The sequence below is a fragment of the Orcinus orca genome, chromosome 17 (genome assembly GCF_937001465.1).
Source record: "Orcinus orca chromosome 17, mOrcOrc1.1, whole genome shotgun sequence".
Taxonomy (NCBI): domain Eukaryota; kingdom Metazoa; phylum Chordata; class Mammalia; order Artiodactyla; family Delphinidae; genus Orcinus; species Orcinus orca.
The window spans coordinates 29,353,744-29,376,273 of record NC_064575.1 but is presented as its reverse complement, the minus strand read 5'-3'; the positions used below and the strand labels follow the sequence as shown (position 1 = coordinate 29,376,273).

Genomic DNA, 22,530 nt, shown 5'->3' with positions numbered 1-22,530 from the left:
ACAAACAAACAAAAAACGGCTCTAGGGCTTCCCTGGTGGCGCAGTGGTTGAGAGTCTGCCTGCCAATGCAGGAGACATGGGTTCGTGACCCGGTCTGGGAAGATCCCACATGCTGCGGAGCGGCTGGGCCTGTGAGCCATGGCCGCTGAGCCTGCGCGTCCGCAGCCTGTGCTCCGCAATGGGAGAGGACACAACAGTGAGAGGCCCGCTTACCGCAAAAAAAACAAACAACAACAAAAAAATGGCTCTAGAGCTAAAACTGCTCTAAAAAATAAATTATATTATATTTTAAAATATAGAGGGAGAAAAAGGAAGGAAAATCCTAGCTTGTTTAAACAAGATACCACTCTTTAGTCCTTGGTAGTAACAATTAACTTATTCAACTTAACTTGTCTTATGTAGAATAGGAAAATAGGCAGACTGTCTACTGAAATTTAATTTACAAGTATCAGTAAAGGCTTCCCTATGTAAACAGACTGGCAGGCATGAGAAGAACTACTATGGCTAATTTTAGCAGTATAGTCCACTTTGTGACTATTGGTCCTATTCACCAGCCAAGGGCTAAGGTGGGAATATAGAAACTACATCAGCAAAAAAAAGAATGAAACTTTTTATCAAAATTACTCAAGCATGTTTCTCTGCTTCATCCCAAAAGAAAGTCTTATACAGTATACAATTAGAATTATAGAACTCAATAAGAAATATTCATTCAAAACTAATACCTAATGTGATGATGAACAAAAGAAATGAGAAATGAATAAACTTGGCATGTGAAATTTCTGAAAACTTAGTCTAGGAAAAAAGATAAGTAACATGGGCTTTGCAGTTTGAAACGATGAAGAAAATTCCCAACCATGCTGCGGACATGCTGGGACATAGGCATAATCAGGGCACCTTGGGTGGCAGGGGTTCATCATAAGAAAACTTGTGGATAACTGGAACTGAAAAAGTGTTCAGGAGATGGAAGCAGCCGTAGGAGCTAATTACTGTCTCTGACTCTTGTTCACAGTCAACATGGCTTCATTTCTCAAGACTGTTGTATTTCTCTATATATATCTACTCTGGACTGTTCTCTTTCCATCTACTCTTTTCCCAGTCCATATTCCAGAGAGAGCAGTCTACCTGACTTAGATAACAACCATTGTTCCCACAGGGCAGAGCCTTCAAGGTGACCATATATATCGGTCACCAGCCAGCATGGATCGCTACCTTCTTCAGGTCAGGTGCCCAGCTGTGTGCACAATCAGGAACCATTCCTGCATGTGATACAGCAGAGATGGAGAGAGCAATAACAGCTAATAGGAGAAGTTAGGCAGAGAAATCATACACTGTTTTAAATATCAAACAGAAGAGGAGACTAAGATAAAATACCTCAGTGTCCACTTATTTTTTAAACTAAAACCTTGAGACTCACCAAAGTGGGTGTTTTCACTTTTTTTCTTTTTTCTTTTTTTTAGGATAAAATGCCATTTTTTTTTTGCAGTTTTCATGATTTAAATATATTTGCATAATTCAATTACATCAAACTCTGTTTTTAGTCTTCTTTCTGCTAAAGAATATATCTGATTTGTAGGAAATTGCATTCTGCTTTCCTGATCCCTGGAACTCTTTTAAGTAAATAGAAGTTCCTGTATGCCCCACATACATCAATACTGTGTAGACCTGAAGGAGTTAATGTATATTTTTTGAAAAAAAGATCATTTTAATTTACCCTAGTCTGGCTGGTGGAACACTTTGTATTTATATTGCATTTTTCTCGAACGGAGTCTTTATCTACTCCTCACAGAAATCCCCATGACAAAAGTATTCCTCATTTTATGGATGAGGAAACTGTTACAGAAAAGCGACTTATCCAGAGTCACCCAGAGAATTAGCGATGTTAGGATTAGAGCTCTCTCTTCCGTACCCAGTACCAGTAACTCACCACATTCCTTAATACCTGTATGTAAAATGCATTTTCTAGATGAATTAATCCAAACAAAAGGTCTCTGAAAACAAGCATGCCATTGAGAGAGGACAGGATTCCTTGATCCTGACACAGTACCAAAGTTACCTTAGATGGATCTGTATTCTTTTTGCTTTGCAGTTATTCATTTCTTTACTTGTGATGATGTACCTTAAAGCAAAATCTGCCTAAATGTAAAAATTCCTTCAGAACTTTTTAGCATGTTAAGGCTGCCTGGAGGAACTCTAACCTCTGAGTAGGTTCAAGGATCACATCCTAGCTCTCTTGGCACAGGCTTCTGCCTGTACACCTCCAGCAATGGGATTTTTGCTGCCTCACAAAAATGTATGTTTCACTGTTAGACAAGTTGAGTTGTTAGAATGTTTGGGGTTTTGTTTGTTTTTCCGTTTTGTAAATCCCATTGATGGATCCCTCTTATGCCTTCTGGAATACATGAAATAATTTTATTTTCCTGTCTACGTAACAGCCCTTCAAAGAATTGCAAATAACTGCTAGGTCACTAGCTAGTCTTTAATACCTTAGCTAAAGAATATAAGTTCCTCAACCATTCTTCTAATAGGATGGTTTCCAGAACTCTCACCTACTCTGATTCCTTCTAGATTTTTATAGATTGCATGAGCACTTCTTAGTATAAAGTACTCCATTTTTCTATGCTATGGCATTTAAGGCACTCCATCAGATTCCATTGTGTATGCACTGCTACAATATTTGTCAACTTCCTCCATGTCATTTGACAATCTACAAAGATGTAATAAAATTTCAAGTGTGATCAAGGTGCTGTAATTAAAATTATTCTAAGAAAACATATATTCTAGCAACTACAAAATTAATCACAAGCTGAGACAAAAATACAATCTTGGGTGCCAGAAAATAATCATTACTCATACACTTCTTAAAACTGTGTTATTCATTTTTAACTCCAAATGTTCATTCATTAAGATGAAAATAATAGTATCATTTATGCAACTAATGAAAGTACTCAGACTTAGTCTTTAATAATTCATCTAACATCTAGCACTCAGGTATTGTTGGTGTCTAATAAAAGGAGATTTGTTTCTGAGACAGAGCCCACAATGTATTTGGTGTTTTAAGAATTAGAAATTTAACTAAGTGATATCATCACCTGCACGAGGTATTCCAACCAATGAAAGCATTTTTAGGTCTTCTTTTTACATTCATCCAAAAAAGGGCCAATTGAACCAATGCTTAATTAACAACCTTATTCCCAAATTAATTTCTTTCTTTGAATCCCTCCTTTTCCAGCAATTATTTAGTGACAGTGATAAAATGTGGAAGATCAATGGCTTTCTGTATCAATTATTTCCTCTCTTAAAGAGGAAAGCATGTGTTTCACACCTGTGCAGGCCTCCACCATGCGCAGTACCAGGGGGTCAAACAGTCTGAAAGTGTATTACAAAGGCCCAGAGTGAGATGCTGCCAGGCTGGAGACAGAATCAGCCAGGTGTGTGGAGAGCAAACTCAGTACTCACTCTTGCACATTCAATAAAAGCAACCATATCAGAACCCTTTGATATCTGCCACGGGCACACATTCCAGGGCAGAATTTGACCAAGTGCACTGATGTGATCTGGCAATTGCTACACAATGTGCAAAGAGCACAGTTGGCAGAAAGACTTATTCTATTCATTTGGGCAGCTGCAAAAAAGGGAATCCTGCTGTCCATGTGTGAAGCTGGGGAGTACCATGCGTAGTTCACAAAACTTTACCCAGATACCAAAGCAAGATTTGCCACGTATTTTAGATTTCTCTTTCATGATGAGGATGATGCAAACAATCTGACCATCTGTTCCCACAAACAAATAACATGCTGCATGGACAAAAAGACACCCATACTGACTATAGTTGATGGAGATCCTTTTGTTTTAGGTCCTCATGGGTATTTCTTCAAGTTGTTCTGCCTTGAATCCAAGAATGGAAATAACTGGTTTCTCATCTTCATGGGAGTTTTTAACTTCATGGGAGAATCACAGATTGGAATCTGCCTACCAGAATCACCTAATTCTGAAAGTGTTAGTGTTCAACTTTTTAAATTGCTTTGCCTCACTCTTCTACATTGCCTTTGTCCTGAGGGATATGAAGCTTTTGCGTCAGAGCTTGGCTACTCTCCTGATTACCTCTCAGATCCTTAACCAAATTGTAGAATCTCTTCTTTCTTACTGGTTCCAAAAGAAGAAACATGTGCAGGTGAAGAGGAAGGTGCAGGCTTTAAAGGCAGACATAGATGCTACATTATATGAACAGGTCGTTCTGGAAAAGGAAATGGGAACTTACTCGGGCACCTTTGATGATTGCTTGGAGTTATTCCTGCAGTTTGGTTATGTGAGCCTTTTCTCCTGTGTTTACCCACTGGCAGCTGCCTTCGCTGTGCTAAATAATCTCACTGAAGTTAATTCAGTTGCCTTAAAAATGTGCAGGGTCTTCAAACGCCCATTCTCAGAACCTTCAGCCAATATTGGTGTATGGCAGGTAATTATTTGAGAAAAAATTATTTCTTTAAAAAAAAACAGAATGAGGCATTGTGATTTTTTAAAAAAAGCTATGATAGAAGATTTATTTTATAATAAAATGCTTATCCACAAAGCAAATTAGGCTATAATTAACTTCTAAAATAGCCTAGATTTGTCATAATAGAGCATCATTTTAGAAGGGCTTGGTAATGTCTAGAAGAGACCTGGTAAGGTGTGAAGATCTACTTAAAGTTAGTTTAATCCAAATGTTATGAGAATAAACAAAGATTACTTATTAGAATGGAAGAAAAGAACTATTGCAAAACAATTGGTCATGTAATTGGTACTAGCAGAAAAGTAACAGCAAATGTAATACCTATGCTGTGGCTTGAATGAGCGATGGAAGAGGATGATGCAGCTTATGCTCATGTGCCTCTATAAGAAACATCACTAAAAGCCTCTTAAGGAATACTCTGTTTTACAGATTCTGCCTGTTTTATATTCAGGAGGGTTTTTTCTGAATTATTTTACTCATTTTTTCATGCTCTATTTAAATCCTAATATTCTTTGGAGGACAGGTGTCCGTAGAAATGTATACATGCACAAAATGGCTCATAGCCTTTTTTTTGGTCAGACTCCTTTAAGGAGCTCATGTTAACCCTAGATCTTCTCCATGGAAAAAAATGCATATACAGCATACAGTCTCAAATGTTCCAATCCATGATTGTACAGGACATCCATGGCCAGAGGTTAAGAACTCTCTGCTTTAAAATATCGTACAGTGATTGCCCCCAATATTTGTAGATATAGGGAAAAGATTTGGCTATCACTTTCTTAGGCAGCAATACGTGGAACAATGTCAAAAATCTGAAAAGTGATTGGGGGGGTAGATAAAAAGAAATGGAAAAATATAGTTTGATCCAAAGACACAGGGAAAATTCTCTCATTTCTATCAAAAGCCTCTTAGTAAAAACTGACATATGAAAAGTGTGTGTTTCCTATCTTCCAGCCAAAATTAGTATAATTCCAAAATAAAGGTAGATAAGAGATGCAAAATGAAGAAAACTGTCTTGGGAAATTCAGGGGTTTATTCTTTCTTATTCATAAATTTTTTTTAATGGTAAGTAATGACTTGACTTTATGATTCATTTTATTCTTGAAACATGTTCCTGAAAAGTTCAGTATATTGAAAACTTTTAGATGGATCATAGAAATTTTCATATTAAAGGACTTATACGGTGAAAACTTTTGTAAAGTAAGGGATCATACCCTGATTTATCAGTTTTGTAAGCCCAGACTTTTGATACTGTGCTGGCTTAAGTTTTAAAAATTATAATGTACTACAATAAAATAAGAATTATGATTTGGGCCTTCATTTCAACTTTCTAAGCACAGTACATCCAATTAAAAATAAATTAGAAACTGTGGATAATGGATTAAATTGTGTTCATTGTATTTCTTTGCTCCCTCTATATTTTCTTTTTATATTATTTATTTTCATTAAAATCTTCTCTAAAATCCAAATATTTAGCAGTGAATTGATTATTCTCTGGGTAAATTATAATTTAAACAATATTAATTGGAAATTGTATTTGTAGGTTTGAAGGAAAAAATTTAATCCTTGTACTGAAAATGAAGCTAGTACATATTAGTTTGCATTGCTTCTTCAGAAAAGATGTCACAGCTGAAGATGATCAAAGGAAAAATAAAGATTTTTATCAAAAAACAAAATTAGAATGCAAAATTTGAAAATAATGTCAATGACATCATTTCTGCCTATTTTATTTTTCTGAATTTTATGATGCATCAATTTCAGCCATAAATTATACTTTAGCAGAATCAAAAATGCCTTATGAATAATGGCTCCTTATTAATCTCAGCCTTGCTAATGTCAAAAAGAAATATACCATGTGAGACTTTTGTTGCACAATACACCAAATTTAAGCATATTTTCTCATCAGTGTGAAGGTGTCTGCAGGTTAACTCCTCCTGCATAAGGTCATACTTTGTTTAGAGGAATCCTAGGGGAGGTGTTCCTGCGAAAACTATTCTGGAAAAACAAGCAGCATCTCTGTAACTTATGTTGTCCAATATAGCTGTATTAAGAGTGGCATATAGGGATTTCCCTGATGGCACCGTGGTTGGGAATCCGCCTGCCAATGCAGGGGACAGGGGTTCTATCCCTGGTCCACGAAGATCCCACATGCCGCGGAGCAGCTAACCCCATGTGCCACAACTACTGAAGCCCGCACACCTAGAGCCCATGCTCTGTAACAAGAGAAGCCACCGCAATGAGAAGCCTGCGCAGGGCAACGGAGAGTAGCCCTCGCTTGCACAACTAGAGAAAGCCCGCTCACAGCAATGAGGACCCAATGCAGCCAAAACTAAATTAATTAATTATTTTTTTTAAGTGGCATATATTCTTCTATCTATATGTTGTTTCTTTCCCATAGATAAAATCTGTGAGAAAAATACACTTGAAGACAAGACCACAAACCCTGACTCTCAAAATCCAGCAGAATCAACTGGAACAAAGCCAGAGCAGAAGGAAATGGGGACTGGGAAAGAAGGCCTGGTCAGGTGAGAACTCAATAAAACACATAATACTGCACTCAAAAATTCAAACACCTATCCCCCATTTTAGCTGAGCAAAGGTCAGGAGAACTACAATAGTCACATAACACAAGGGACCTGGGCCGGAACTAAAAGGTTGTTTCTGTCCAGTTCATTGTTCCTTACCAGCCTGCCATGGCCACTAACCAGGATCTCTAGGCAGCCATTTGTCCGTAGGCCATAGCACACCAACAAAAACATTGTAGTCACATGTGTGAGTCATTAGTATCAGCTTGAAAACAGCTTACATATTTACTAGGCATGAATTTTTTAAAAAGGACTTGAAGAGAATGTATGATTCTTCTCTGAATTCATAAAGAAATGGCTATTCCAAGTCTGTAAACATTTTATTGTCCCAGAAGATTGATTATTATTTCCTTTCATCTGCTAAAGAAAGTGTGGTATGATAACCAAGAATAATTACAGAAGCAGATAATCTTTTTGCCACTGAAGGAATACAGCTATATAAATACTTCCTACAAAATTACTGGAAATACCACAAAGGAGATGGCAATGTCAGTGTGAATCAGTGAATCCACAATAAAGCCCAATGAGAAGCTCCTTCATCTGGCCACTTCTTAGCATGTTTATGTGCCTGCTGATCCACTTTGAACTGCTTGACTATAGTTAACATAATTGCAATAAGTGTACCCTTCTTATTTAATAGGCAAGAAGAGTTGTCATTTATAAAGAAGTTAAAAGTACCTATTCCTCCCCCTGACCCCCCCATTCCCACTTCTCTCTCAGCAGCTCTACTGTATTAAACTGTGTGCTGCCAATAGGTGTCACCATGATAATCTAGGACCCGGTGTATTAGGTTGAACAATAGGCATCAGAAAGAGTGCATTTTCAATAAGCATATATTTGACTATATATGAAAATAAACACAAGCTCACTCTACCGCACATACAAAAAAAAAGTTTGACAAAAATTAAGCCTGACATATTATTTAGGCAGAGGAAAGTTACTTAAACTCTGAAGCAAAGATTAGACTCTCACAACTGGGATAAGTAATTATATTATTTCTATAACTGTTGGTGTTTACAGATGATTTACGGTCCTGTTAGTGAGTCATTGTTATCTTTACTCCACAGATAAGCAGCCAAGGCACAAAAAGGTTAATTAGTTTGCCTATAATCATAGGTCAGCTCTGCCAAGATCAGACTGCAAAAGACTCAGATCCCTGAGTGGAACTTTTTCCTCGCTCCCACCAATACACTCATTTTTAATCAACATCTTAACCTTCTGAACTGATCTCTCTTTCTAGCATTTATTTTAGTATATTTAATTTTTTGTAACAACCAGGGTGATACATAGGTTTTCAAAGGACTGAAGTAGAAGCCATAACTAACATTTTTAGGGATGTATTCTTCTTAACCCAGTATAGTACTTGCACTCTTCTGAAATACGAAAATGCAAACATTTCAATTACGCAGAAAATGGGTCATATCTCAAAAACACAAAACTCCTTGACACAGCCTTGTATACTTCCCACCTGTTTTACTTTGTCTTCCCCAACACACAGTTCCTTCCCTGTTGTCCCATCTCCCTGTTCTAGTCATACCTGTCCTATTTCAGACTCTTGTACTCATGAATTGATTATTCTCTGGAATGTTTGATTATTCATTTTGCAATATAGTTAGCAAAGTCGCTTGAGAATTATTGACAAACTGAGTAGACCCAAGTTAGTTTAAAGCTCCAGCTTTATGGCTGGCCACACTTCTCCTCAAGATTGAGGGAGAACCAGCTGTATTGAAGGAGCAACTTAAAAGGGTCACTGGGAGTTCCAGTGTCACTTTTGACTAATATTACTGGGAATCTTAATTTCCAATACCATGGAGGACTTACCAAAGCCTTTCTGTTTTGATTTCATGGGTATCAGTAGTACCACATCTTGAATCCTAGAGAGCAGAGTTTCTATACATAGCTAGAAAATATCAATGATAAAATAACTTTCTATTAAAAGTGTTATTTCACAATACTCTCAATGAGTAAAGATGATTTTGGTATTTGCAGTTATTAAAAATAAACAGTTTTAAACTTGGGCAAGGCCAGGTTTTAAAAAGCTCTTTCTCCTTGAAAAACATTAAGGATTTGATTGATTACAGGCACTAAATACAGATGCTGTGTGAGCGACTGATTCTCACTTCAACTTTTTGAAGTAACAAAAAAAGTTAACTATTAATAAATAAAATTTAAAGGTAGATTTTTTATTCTAAGTGCATTTACATTATCCTCTGACCTGAGCCATGGCTTGAATAGGAATTATGTATTTAGGATGATCAATATCATCCTATTGTATTGGGGAGAATGCATGCTGTGGATTTTGCAGTCTCTGTGTGTGAAGTGCAGTGTGATATTATTGATTATGCCTTTAGTTTCTGTCACACTCAACAGAAGACAGGCAGAGGTAGATACCAGGAGAACCAACAGGATATAGATATAGATAGATATAGATATAGATATAGATATCACAACAGGATATATTTTTTTAACAACAAGATTATATATATAAAGAGATTTATTATAAGGAATTGGCTCACATGATTGTGGAGGCTGGGAAGTTCCTAAGATCTCCAGTCAGCGAGCTAGAAACCCAGGAGAGCCAATGATATAGTCCCAGTCTGAGGCTGCAAGTCTCAGAATCAGGAGGACTGATGGTATTAATTCCAGTGTGAAAGCTGCAAGCTGAAGACCCAAGAAGAGGCAATGTTTCAGTTCAAGTTTGAAGGCAGGAAGAGCTCATGTCGCTGCCCAGTCAGGCAGGAGGAATCCCTCTCATTCATGGGAGGGTCAGCCTTTTTGTTCTATTCAGGCAGGCTTTCAACTGATTGGGTGACGACCACTTACATTAGAGAGGGCAATCGGTTTTACTTAGTGTACAGGTTCAAATGTTAATGTCATCCAAAAGCACCCTCACAGACACACCTAGAATACTTGGGTTTTTGGGGTTTTTTTGTTTTTTGTTTTTTTACATATCTGTTGTATTTTATTGCTTTGGCACAAAGACCATTGCAAAGTGCACAAGGAAAGATTAGCTATGATGTAATTTTCAGTTAAAATGAGTTTCTGCTTATAACATAGACAATTTCTAGAGGATGTTAAAAAAAACAATTATCTGAGTCATGTAAAAGCATTTAACTTTTTTAAAAATATCTTTATTGGAGTATAATTGCTTTACAATGTTGTGTTAGTTTCTGTTGTACAACAAAGTGAATCAGCTATAAGTATACATATATCCCCAAATCCCCTCCCTCTTGAGCCTCCCTCCCATCCTCCCTATCCCCTCCCTCTAGGTGGTCACAAAGTACTGAGCTGATCTCCCTATACTATGCAGCAGCTTCCCACTAGCCATCCATTTTACATTTGGTAGTGTATATATGTCAGTGCTACTCTCTCACTTCATCCCAACTTCCCTTTCCTCCCTTGTGCCCTCAAGTCCATTCTCTACAACTGTGTCTTTATCCCTGCCCTGTCACTAGGTTCATCAGTACCGTTTTTTTAGATTCCATATATGTGCTTTAGCATACGGTATTTGTTTTTCTCTTTCTGACTTACTTCACTCTGTATGACAGACTCTAGGTCCATCCACTTCATTACAAATAACTCAATTTCGTTCCTTTTTATGGCTGAGTAATATTCCATTGTATATATGTGCCATCTCTTCTTTATCCATTCATCTGTCAATGGACACTTAGGTTGCTTCCATGTCCTGGCTATTATAAATAGTGCTGCAATGAATATTGTGGTTCATGTACCTTTTTGAATTATGGTTTTCTCAGGGTATATGCCCAGTAGTGGGATTGCTGGGTCATGTGGTAGTTCTAGTTGTAGTTTTTTAAGGAACCTCCATACTGTTCTCCATAGTGGCGGTATCAATTTACATTCCCACCAACAGTGCAAGAGGGTTCCCTTTTCTCCACAGCCTCTCCAGAATTTAGTGTTTGTAGATTTTTTGATGATGGCCATTCTGACCAGTGTGAGGTGATACCTCACTGTGGTTTTGATTTGCATTTCTCTAATGATTAGTGATGTTGAGCATCCTTTCATGTGTTTGTTGGCAATCTTTATGTCTTCTTTGGAAAAATGTCTATTTAGGTCTTCTGCCCATTTTTAGATTGGGTTGTTTGTTTTTCTGATATTGAGTTGCATGAGCCCAGAATAGCTTTTGACCAAATACCTGGGGACCCTGTGGCCCAGTCAAGTTGACACATAAAATCAATTACCACACCACCTCCATTACTCACATAAAGGAACTGAAAGTTTTTCTGATGCTAAAATGCAGTCTTTTCTCACCATTTCACAGTCCTCTCATCTCACCTGCAATGGACTGAATGTTTGTGTTCCCTCAAAATTCACGTTTTGAAGCCCTAACCCCCAATGTGGCATTATCAGAAGATGGGATCTTTAGGAGGTGGACCCCATCATGCATGGAGTTCGTGCCCTTATAAAGAGAACCTAGAGAACTCTCTTGTCCTCTTTCCACCATGTGAGAATACAGCAAGAATCCTGCAAAACAGAAGGCAGCTCTCACCAGAACCCAGCTCTGCTGGCACAGTGATCTCAGACTTCCAACTTCCAGAATGATGAGAAATGAATTTCTGTTGTTTATATGTCACCAGTCCATTGTATTTGTTATAGCAGTCTGAACAAGTAAGACATCACCCAACCCAGCCTTACCCAAAACTCTAACATAGAGCCTCAGGACCCTTGGGCATACATAATAATGACCTTCTTCTTCATCATGCCACATAACAGAAATTCTAATGTTAACTATTTACAAAGTTGGGCATCCTGTTTATAAAATATTTCCTTGTCTCAAATATTGTTTTGTAAGGATACAAGAGTACGGTTATATGCCTAAGCCAAATTCACATGTTATGTCTATTTAACTCTTTATATAAACACAAAAAGAACGGGTCAGTAAAGTTGACATTATTATTATAAAGATGTGAATTTCATAAAACAAAATCACTTCTGTGATTCTGTGATTTCTTTTCATCCAACTCTCAATAAGATTCTAAATAGAACCTAAAACTAATTTTCTGGCCACAGTAATAATACTTATCTCAAATACATGTCAGCCCAGGAGGAGATTTCTTTTCAAGATATCCAAGTATTACATATCCACATTTCTGACTAGAATCCATTTGTGTTAAACTAGATTATTTATTTATATATTTATTTATTCTTTTTTTATATCCTTTCAGAATGTTCTCTAAGTTGTTTATCCAGGGGAAAAATATTCTTTGCACATCTTCCCAGAAAAAAGCAATCAATTCATTATCTTGTCAGATGAATCATTTAGCTTCTGAAAGACATGGGGTTCACCCCTGGAAAGTCCCATTGATGCCATTTGTCCATTACCGAGAAAAACAGCCTGTTTCTGGCATTCCATCTCAGCACATTCTTATTTTTTAATATAAAAAAGTGCATTTTGATGGACACTAATGAATAGCAAGCAAAAGATGTGTTTTGCCTGGAAATGTCAAATAGCTGTGTCTGAAAAGAAGACAGAGTTGAACGCCTGATAGGTTAAGTGGTTAAATGATGAACAAGCGAGTGAAAAGTTCAATGCCCATGACTGGGGTGCACTGCAAGACTGACTTTTACAGTTATAGTATATGGCTTTTCATCACCGTTGCTACCCATAATGCCAAGAAGGAAGGTTATTTCTATGAATAGCCTTCTTTGTTCATAATAGCAATCAGTCTCTATTTGGGTGGTTTTAAAATAGGCAGTCATATCACAGCAGGAACAATGAGAGCAGAATAGAATTCAGAATCTTATCAGCACTCATAAACACAGACGTATATTGTCTTGTAGCTAGAAAAAGCAAGAATCACTGCCGTAAAGATGCTTAAAAATCCATATGTGACTTTATAGTTGAAATAGAAAAGGAATGTCAGCTATCAACTTTATAAAAATAAAATACTATTTATACTATAATAATTTATAAGCATGTAAAAAAATAAAATCAGCTACACATGTGCTAATTCTGTGGGATGCATAATAAAAAAATGAAGCACTATTATTTTTAGCCCCAAATTAGAATTTTCCTCTATGGTAAGCAATACTTTTATAATTAGGCATTGCAAACAATTTTAACAACAGATTGGCATCTCATTTTAATAATGATTGCTAACTTATATTTCTAGCAATATGGCAGACTAAACATTTGTAGAAAACTCTTTGGGGAGAATGTAATTAAAACTACTAGGTAAAATATAAAACCTACATTTGAATCCATGCCTGAGCTAGTGAAAAATAAATTCTACTGATAGAAAGTTTCAAGAACTGGTGTTTGCCCCGAGGATTTTTCCAAACTCTACAGCCTAGATCTGAGTTGAAATGTGTCATTAGTGAAACAAAACCTGGGATTAAACTGGATGCAAAACACAGGTTGGAAATTCTTTCATAAAACTAGGATTCCACAGGGTAACCCACTGGAGGGTAAACTACTTCTCAGAGGGAAACAGCTTGAGTAATACTTGCCTTTGTCCTGGCTTTGAGTGGGAAAAATGGAAGAAATTTAAAATTGGGGGCGAGGCAGGGGGTGTGGAATGAAGGAGGAGAGGACAGAGGAGGGAAGGGGCAGAGAAGAAAGGGAAGGGGAGAAGAGGAAGGGGAAGAAAAATAATTCTTAGCCATAAGCCAATATTCAAATAGACCTAGAACCAGAATTCTTATACTATCTATATTTTGAATAAAAAATGAGGCTAAAAGAATTTAAAACAATTAAACTTGAGAGCCCAGACATCTGCCAAAAACCAAAACAATCTGGAAGAAAACAAACTTTAAAACCACATCTCAAAATATCCCTATTGATAAAGTTTCAATTAACATGAACTCACAGTCAAAAATTACTAAACACATGAGGAAATAAATCACTGTGAACAAGACAACAGAAACCAAAAACTGCAGACTCTTGAAAACCTACAGATGATGAATTTATCAAAAACAGTATTCTGTATAAGTATGTGATGTATATTAAAAGAAATAAAAGAGAAGATTGAAAATAAGATAAGAAACAAAAAACCAGAAATCATCAGAATTGACAAGGTATTTCTGCAAGTTAACTGAGAAGAACATCTAGAAATGAAAAGTATAATCTCTAAAATTAGAAAGTCAGTGAGTTAGACAGCAGATTACACAGAGTCGAAGAGTTAGCAAAGTGGATGACAAATCTGAAGAAATCACCCCAACTTCCACCATAAAGAAAAAAGATGGAAAATATAAGAGATTAAAATTAAGAAGTGTGGAGGAAAGCATGAAAAGGTACAAAATGCAGATAATCAGAATTCCAGAAAAAGATAATAAATAGAATGGTGGAGAATCAATATTCAAAGAGATAATGCAATTGATAAAACGTAGTAGCCCTCAAATTCAGTAAGGCAAATAAATCCAAATCAGCATAAATAAAATGAATTAACCTTAAATATATTCTAATAAAACTTAAAAGTACAAAAGAAAAAGATTTTTTAATTAGCCAGAAAGTAAATACAGACCACATAAAATAGGAGAAGTAAACTAACAAACATCTGACTTCTCAACAGCAACAATGGAAACCAGTAAACAGTAGAATGGCATTATCAAGATTCTAAAAGTAATAGTCAACCTGGAATTCTATACCAGGTGAAATTATTGTTCAAAAAAGAGGGTAAAGTGTAGATATTTTCAGCCAAGCAAAACTGAAGGGAGCTTAGAAGTTTTTTAACATATACTTCAGGAAAAGAAAAATTATCTGAGGAGGAAAGACTCAAATTGGGGTAGTCAGGGATCAGTCAGGAAAAAAGACTTTATTCTAAATATTTCAATGAGGAGTAATTAAATACAAGGGATTCTGTAGTTTAAAAATTTTTGTAAGAGGTAGGAGAGCAAAGTTCAAGGGTGGAGACTGCAACACAGAAATTAGAAAAGTGCAGAAAGTAGCTGCCAAAGCCACAGCTGCCCCTTAATTTCAAAGCTGGAGACAGGCAGTAGAATATAAAGTCTGAAGAAGGTTCAGAAGATCTTCTGCTTCTAAGGAAGTATGCTCTGGTCTTCTGCCAGATGACAACTGAACTGTGCCTTCCTTTTAACTTTCAAATCACCTACAAATGTGTCTCATTGGTGGAATTTAAATCAGAACCCTCCTGGCAAGGGATTCTTAAAAATAAGGTTCCCAGGCTTTCAGCCACTGCAATAACATGGGAAAGTATAAAAAGGAACAGAAATGCCACTGATTGCAAATAGACAATCCAGCACAGAGATTCAAGAAGAAATGAGTGGAGAAAATGGCAAGCATGTGGATAAATAGAAATATACATTAACACCATGAAATAATTATAATAATGTCTAAATTGAGGGTAAAAAGTGAGATGGAACTAAACTATTCCCTCTACAGTAGGGTGATTGGCATAAAAAAGAATTAAGAATTTGATCAATTTTAGAACTTCTTAATTAAACATGCATGTTAAAATATATTTGAAGAACACTAATTTAATTAAAATAGAGTATTTAACCTCCATACACTAAACATATATGATTTTAATATTATAAGATGATAGACGAGAGACACAGAGAGCACGGAGCAATTCTGTCAATTACAAAATGAAACTGATGATTCCATGCTCCTAGATGGGTGATTTTAAAATGCTTCTTTTTGTTTTTTTCATAGACTTAACATTTAAAAATTCATTAAGGATATATTATATTTGAACAACACAACTGACAATTTAAATCTGAAAGAAATTTAGAGAACCCTTATATCCAGTAACTGAAGAATAAACAGTTATTTCAAGTTTACTTAGAACATTACAAAAATTAGAACATTACAAGAGCTTAATACATTTTACTATGTAAAACAAAAAAAGCGAACAAACAAGGTACACTGTAAAATCTCCCAGGAGCTCTTTAAAAATACAAATGTTTGTGTTCTACCCCCAGTGATACTGATTTCATTGGTCTGGGGTGGGTTCTAGGCCTTAGTGTGTCTGAAAATCACTCCTCAAGTGATTCCAAGGTCCATCCAGGACAGAGAACCATTTCACTAGGAGTGACCATTTCATAAATTGAGACCTAAAGTAGGTCTTAATAAATTTTAAAGATTTCACATTGAATATATTTCTAATCACTATGCAATAAAGTTAGAAGTTAATTTTTTTAAAACTAAATTTTTGAAAAATCTCACATAATTAAAATTTAAATCACACTTTTAAGTGGCCCTTGGGTCAACAAATACATCATTAGTGAAATTAGAAAATATTCAGAAAGGAAACACAATGCAAATATTGCACACCAAACTTATAGAATAATAAAGATACTAACAGGTATTTGTCTTTTTTTCCTTTTATTTTTTTTCTTTTCCTTTTTTGTTTTTAACTAGAAAAGTTGGTTATAAAATTTCTTGGAAGAACAAACAAGCAAACATAGCAAGGAAAACGCTGAAAATGGAGTTTTTAGAGTAATGTAGGTGGTATAAGTCCTACCAAATATTAAAACCTATTTAAAAACCTTTGTAATAAAAAAAAATAGTGTGGCATTGGCACATGAATAGCTAAACCAATAGTGTAGAGAATACAGAAATAGATCTAACTGCATATAAAAATGTAGTGTATGATAAAGTTGGCATCTAAAATCAGTACAAAAAATGTAGATTTAAATAAGTGGTATTAGAGTAACTGGATAGCCATATAGAAAAAAAGTGAAATTGGATCTGTCCCTCATGCAGTACACAAGGATAAATTCCCAATGAATCAGAGATTTAAATGTAAAATAGTGAAACAGCACAAGTACTAGGAAAAGAGGTTCAAACCCCTTCATAACCTGGAAAGGTACATTAATCCCCAACTTCAAAATTCAGAAGCAAAAAAGCAAGAGCTTAATACATTTTACTATGTAAAACAAAAGCAAAGCAACCAAACAAAAAACTTTTCATTACAAAAAAATGATAAGCAAAAAAAAAAAGAGAGACAAAATAAGCAAAATATCCAGGTATGAAAATTCTCACTGCTATTTTCTTTGGGGATTGATGATTTTATTTGGGGATTAACAGACGTTTAAATTTTTTCATTAAGATACTTTACAACTGTTAATGGCTCAATCAAGTTGATATCTTTGTGATATGTTACTACCACAATTTTATTTTCCTCTTTTTAAAATCTAATACCAGAAGTACAATGTACTTACCTAATAGCATAGAGCAAAACCACTATGTCATGTAATCCCAGGAGTAAAATAATAATCCTGACACTCAATACAGCGCAATCTGAAAGTCCATCTTGACCTCAAAAAAAAGTAATTATTAGTAGTGTATATATATGCATATATTATATATAATATAATATTCATACCTTATGTATACATTATTCATATACATATAATATATGAGTATATTTGGTGACAAATTACCTGCTAAGGTCTCCACCTGTGCTTTCTACTCTTAAAAGTCATTAATATTGTGCCAGAAATTATATGTGGCACATGAAGATGAAACAGACCAGTATCAGAAACATCAAGAGTGATTTACTAGTAGGCAGTTAGACATGAGTCAGCAGACAGAAGACAAAAATTTTATGAATATGCGTAGTTGCCTTGAGAGAGGAACGAGCCTACAGACACAGTTTGTGACCCTATTTAAATCACTTCTGACATGTCAGTTGCCTGTTGCCATAGAAAACCAGAGCAGACAGAATTTGTGTCTACTTTCTTTTTTTTTTTTGGGGGGGGGGCATAGAGAGAAGGAAAATAGACAAATTTTGTATTATTTTATGGCACCTAAATTGTGACTTCTAAAAAAAAATATATCTACTTATTTACCTAGTACAGTGAAGGGAACCATAGAATAATTGGTGGATTTTTTGAAAGTTTTTAAAAATTATGCAAGTGGACAAATTCAGATTCCTATGAGGCAGGCAAATAATACCCATGTATAAAGCACACGGGATATGGAAACAACAGAGCGAGCAAGATGATAAGAGATAGCAGAAGAGGGGATACTGAGGTGAACTGGAGTGCACCCAGGGATTCCTCCTTCCCTTAAAGAGCCAATCCAGCTGAGAGATGCCATAGGGAAAAATGAGTCCAGTGATGCCAATATTATCTGATTCTTTTAAGAAAACCCCACAATGAATACTACTAAAATAATTTGAAATTCTTTTAAACTATAGGCCAAACAAAACACAGCTACCATCTCTGCCTTAAAAGGGTAGGCTAGGGCTTCCCTGGTGGCGCAGTGGTTGAGAGTCCGCCTGCCGATGCAGGGGACGCGGGTTTGTGCCCCGGTCCGGGAAGATCCCACATGCCGCGGAGCGCCTGGGCCCGTGAGCCATGGCCGCTGAGCCTGCGCGTCCGGAGTCTGTGCTCCGCAACGGGAGAGACCGCAACAATGAGAGGCCCGCGTACCGCGAAAAAAAAAAAAAGGGTAGGCTAGTTCTAAACAAGTTGACACTTAAAAAATATAATTCCATTATAAAATTAGAGATGTGGTCCACAGGAAAAATATTCATTATTGCTGTTCCCAATGTGAAGCACATATAGAGAACAAAATCAAAACTATAAGAATATTTTGTGGATTATAATTAATAACTGTACGTTTCCTTTCAGTATTTTTGTTATTTTTAGGATTTGGGTTTATACTATATTATTTTTTTAGATATTATATTTTAGTTATTTTAGATATCTTTTGTCTGATATTATTTAATAAGCAGTCTTCCATTTGAACAGCATGTTTTTATAGCCAGTCTCTTTAATGCATTCATAATAGTCCAAATAGCATAAATAGCAAGAGCCTAGAAAAGAGGTTTTGATGATTCTATTTGAAAGTTCATTGACTGATGGAAGTTGGAAGATTTGGTTAAAAAAAAAAAAAGGTAAACTGGAAGCTCCCTAATGTGAGAGAATAACTAGATGAGTCATTGTGTTTTTTTAAATCTTTATCTCCTTGGGAAGAGGAAAATGATGGGTCTGCCTAGGACTGGCATTAGCAGGAGACAAGAGCATGATGAGACAAAGGAATAGAGATGAAGGAGGGGGTACCTCCCTACCTGGTGAGAGCAGCAGACAAAAGAGCTGAATCACCTGAGAAAGGGAAAAAAAAGAGTTTCCCACCTAGTGAGAGACAATTTCAGCCATGGGGAACAGCAAAACTAGCACAGTCATTTGCAGCATATTGGTTCTAAAAAGCAGCAAAAATGCTATGCAGATAAGCTGAGGGGAGCAACCCCATAAGCAACCTAAAAGTAAGCTGGCCTGTGGGAATCAGGATGGGAAATGGAAGCTTATCAGACACCCCCACACTCTCTCCACCCTTCTTGAGGAAGGAAGGTACTTGAATGTTTCAGCAAGTCAGCAAAGTTATGGGGAATTGCTCATTTACTAGAGTGGGGCAATTGCCAGAGAGGTTGACAATTTTATCTCAAATGTTTAGCACAGGGTCTGGCACTTATTATATGCAGCTGAAGATAATTGCTTTGTGAATAAAACATTGTATATTTTACTCTGCTCCAAGTAGATTTCAAGAAGAGGGATCACAAAGTGAAACATATATATATATATTTTAAATATCTGATAGAAATTTTATGAGTACATATAGTTTAATGCCTGAAAACTGTTCTCATTTTAAATATAGGAATCTTTTCAAATATGGCTGTTTTCACTAATCATGATATGTCTTGCCAGTTTTTCCTTTATCTTTATATGAAAGGTAATGTTTTCGTTTATTGTTACCCTTTTCCAGCATCCCATAATATCCAGTTTGTTATATAATGTGGTAAAAAATGCAACGGAGAGCTTAAATGTCTAATAATTCTATTCCAATAAATGTTCACCCTAATTCTGCTGAAGCAAGGAATAGTTTCACAACTAGTTTATGTGCCAACCATCAGCTAGGTAAATCGCTTCTACCTAGCCTAATGATTCATTTTATTCTAACTTTTTTTATGCAACTGTTTACCAGAGCCGTTATCTGGGCATCCAGCTCACAAAAACAGGCCTGTTTTGAGCCCTCCCAAACGCTGGTCATGGGAAGGCATTGACAGACAGTAGAAAAACAACTGTGCCAAAAGGAAAAAGCAGCAAGAGGACAAGCCAACAAACAGAAGCCATCAGAAGTTCCACATGCTTCCACCACCAACTGTAATGTGTGTCTGGATCTGTACACTTTACGCGGGCCTCTCACTGTTCTGGTTTCTCCCGTTGAGGAGCACAGACTCCGGACGCGCAGGCTCAGCGGCTGTGGCTCACGGGCCCAGCCGCTTTGCGGCATGTGGGATCTTCCCGGACCTGGGCACGAAACCGTGTGCCCTGCATCGGCAGGCGGACTCTCAACCACTGCGCCACCAGGGATGCTCTGGGCCTGTACCGTTTTAATTAGCTTTTGCTCCTATTACAGTGGATGAGCTGAACACACCATGTTTCAAGGCGGATTCCTCCAGGAGTGTCCATCCCCCTCATCTACTCAGGACGTCACTTGGGCAGTGTTCCCTTTCTCTCCCTCACCACCTCTCTGTTGGATCATTTCTATAAGCATCTAAACATGTTGTAGCAGTTCTCACATTTAAACAACAGCAACAAAATGCCCCCCTTAGTTCCACGTGAGCATCAGCTATTGTCCTATTTGTCTGCTCCTCTTACAGCAAATCTCTTCAAACCAATTACCTATATTCACTTTTTCTATTTCCCCTCCTCCCATGTCTTTGTGACCCTGTTTCAACCAGGATTTTATTCCTTCATTCCACTAGTTTTTTTCCCACTTTTATGAACGTTTTTATTGGCTTTGTCCACTTTTACCAAAGTCAGCAATACCTCCTATGTTGCCAAAGCCAATGGTCAGGCCTCAGTTCTGCTTTTTTCCACCCATCAGAAGCAATTCAGGGTTGATCCCTCACTCCCTTCTTGAAATACTATCTTCATTTGGTTTGCCAGATGCCTCTCTCTCTGATTTATGCCCTATCTCAGTGGACATTCTCCTCACCATTCATTGATGGCTCCATCTCATCTCCCCAACCTCTAAACTTGGAAAGCTCCAAGCACAATCTTCAGACCCCTCCTCTGCTCTTCCTACATTCTCTTAGTATGTGATTTTATCTGGTCCTATGGTTTTAAGCAACATTAACACCCTGATGATTCCCAAATTTATATCTCCAGTCCAGATCTCTCCCCAGAACCTCAGTTTCACATACCAATTGCCTACTTAATATTTCCACCACCACAGTGGTGTCTATTTGACATGTCCCTTAATTCCCTCACTTCTTCCAAATCTGTTCCTCCTACGTCTTCCTCTTCTCAGTAGAAGGCACGTTCATTCTTCCATTTGCTCAAAAATTCACCTTCTTTTTTCTCTCATTCAGTACAGCCAATCCAATAGCAAATTCTGTTGGCTGTTCCTTTGGGACATATTCAGAATCTGACCACATCTCAGCATCTCACACACAGCTGCAACAATGTCTCCTCACTGGTCACCTAGCTTCCACTGTTTGCCCCCTATAATCTGTGTTCAACAGAACAGCCTGGGTGATTGTGCTGAAATGCAAATCATCCCTTTCTCCTCCAGACTCTCCAGTGGCTTCCCATTTCATTCTGAGTGAAAGCTGAAGTCCTCATAATGGCTCACAGGGCCCTACGTTATCTCCCCTGCCACCAACCTCTCCACTGCTCCTCTGACCTTAGCTCCCACCACTTTCACTCTTTCACTCTGACCCAGCCACACCCGAACAGGCTTCCCTCAGATCTCCACATAACTTCCTCCCTCACTTCTTTCAAAGTCTCTGCTTAAATTTCACCTTATTGGAGGGACCTTCCCTGACCACCCGATAGAAAATAGCAGTGTCTTTCACTCCTCCAACTCCATTACCCTGATTTTTTTTTCTTTGTTGCATTTACCATCACCTGACATAGTCTGTATTTTTTAAATGTTTATGTTGTCTGTCTCTCCCTACCAGAAAGTAAGGACTTCATTATGTTTACTTCTATATTCCCAATGTCCAGAAGACTCCTGGCATATAGTAGACATACAATAAGTGAATGAATGAATAATTGAATGATTGAGATCCACAAATTATATAATTTTGGAGGGAAGATAATGCTTTTCCCATAAATATTTACTTCACTCTTAAAATTCTTAAATCTAAACTATTGTCAAGTTAATTTCTCTTAAGTAACTGCACATCTTCCTCCATGAATATATTTGATCAAGCTCCATGTCTGATTTCACAAAATTTTTATCACAAAATACCACCAAGTTTTTTACAATGTCTCATAGCAAATTCACAATTTAATGTGCTTCTAAGCTATTTGGGGTCAAAACCAAAATTGGACCCTCATGCTTTAACTGATTCCACAAGTATAAGAAGTAGAAGTTATGCATTTGATTTCCTCTCTACAATTGTTGGTTTCAACTGCAATCATTCTAATGACTCATGTGACAACCAGATTTTGAGAAGGCACGGTAATCCGGAGGTGATTGCACTCGGTAGTCACCTCCAGAGTCTAGGACATGAGTTA

At 36.8% G+C, this 22,530-nt stretch overlaps 1 protein-coding gene across 1 annotated transcript in view; it reads left to right on the top strand.

Annotated features, from left to right (window-relative positions):
- The window catches only part of CNGB3 (cyclic nucleotide gated channel subunit beta 3), a 142,906-nt gene that overhangs the window by 11,113 nt on the left and 109,263 nt on the right, over positions 1 to 22,530 (top strand). The window contains exon 3 of the mRNA XM_004276144.2: positions 6,888 to 7,014. Coding sequence (XP_004276192.2) covers positions 6,888 to 7,014 — 127 coding nt within the window. The remainder of the gene's footprint in view (positions 1 to 6,887; positions 7,015 to 22,530) is intronic.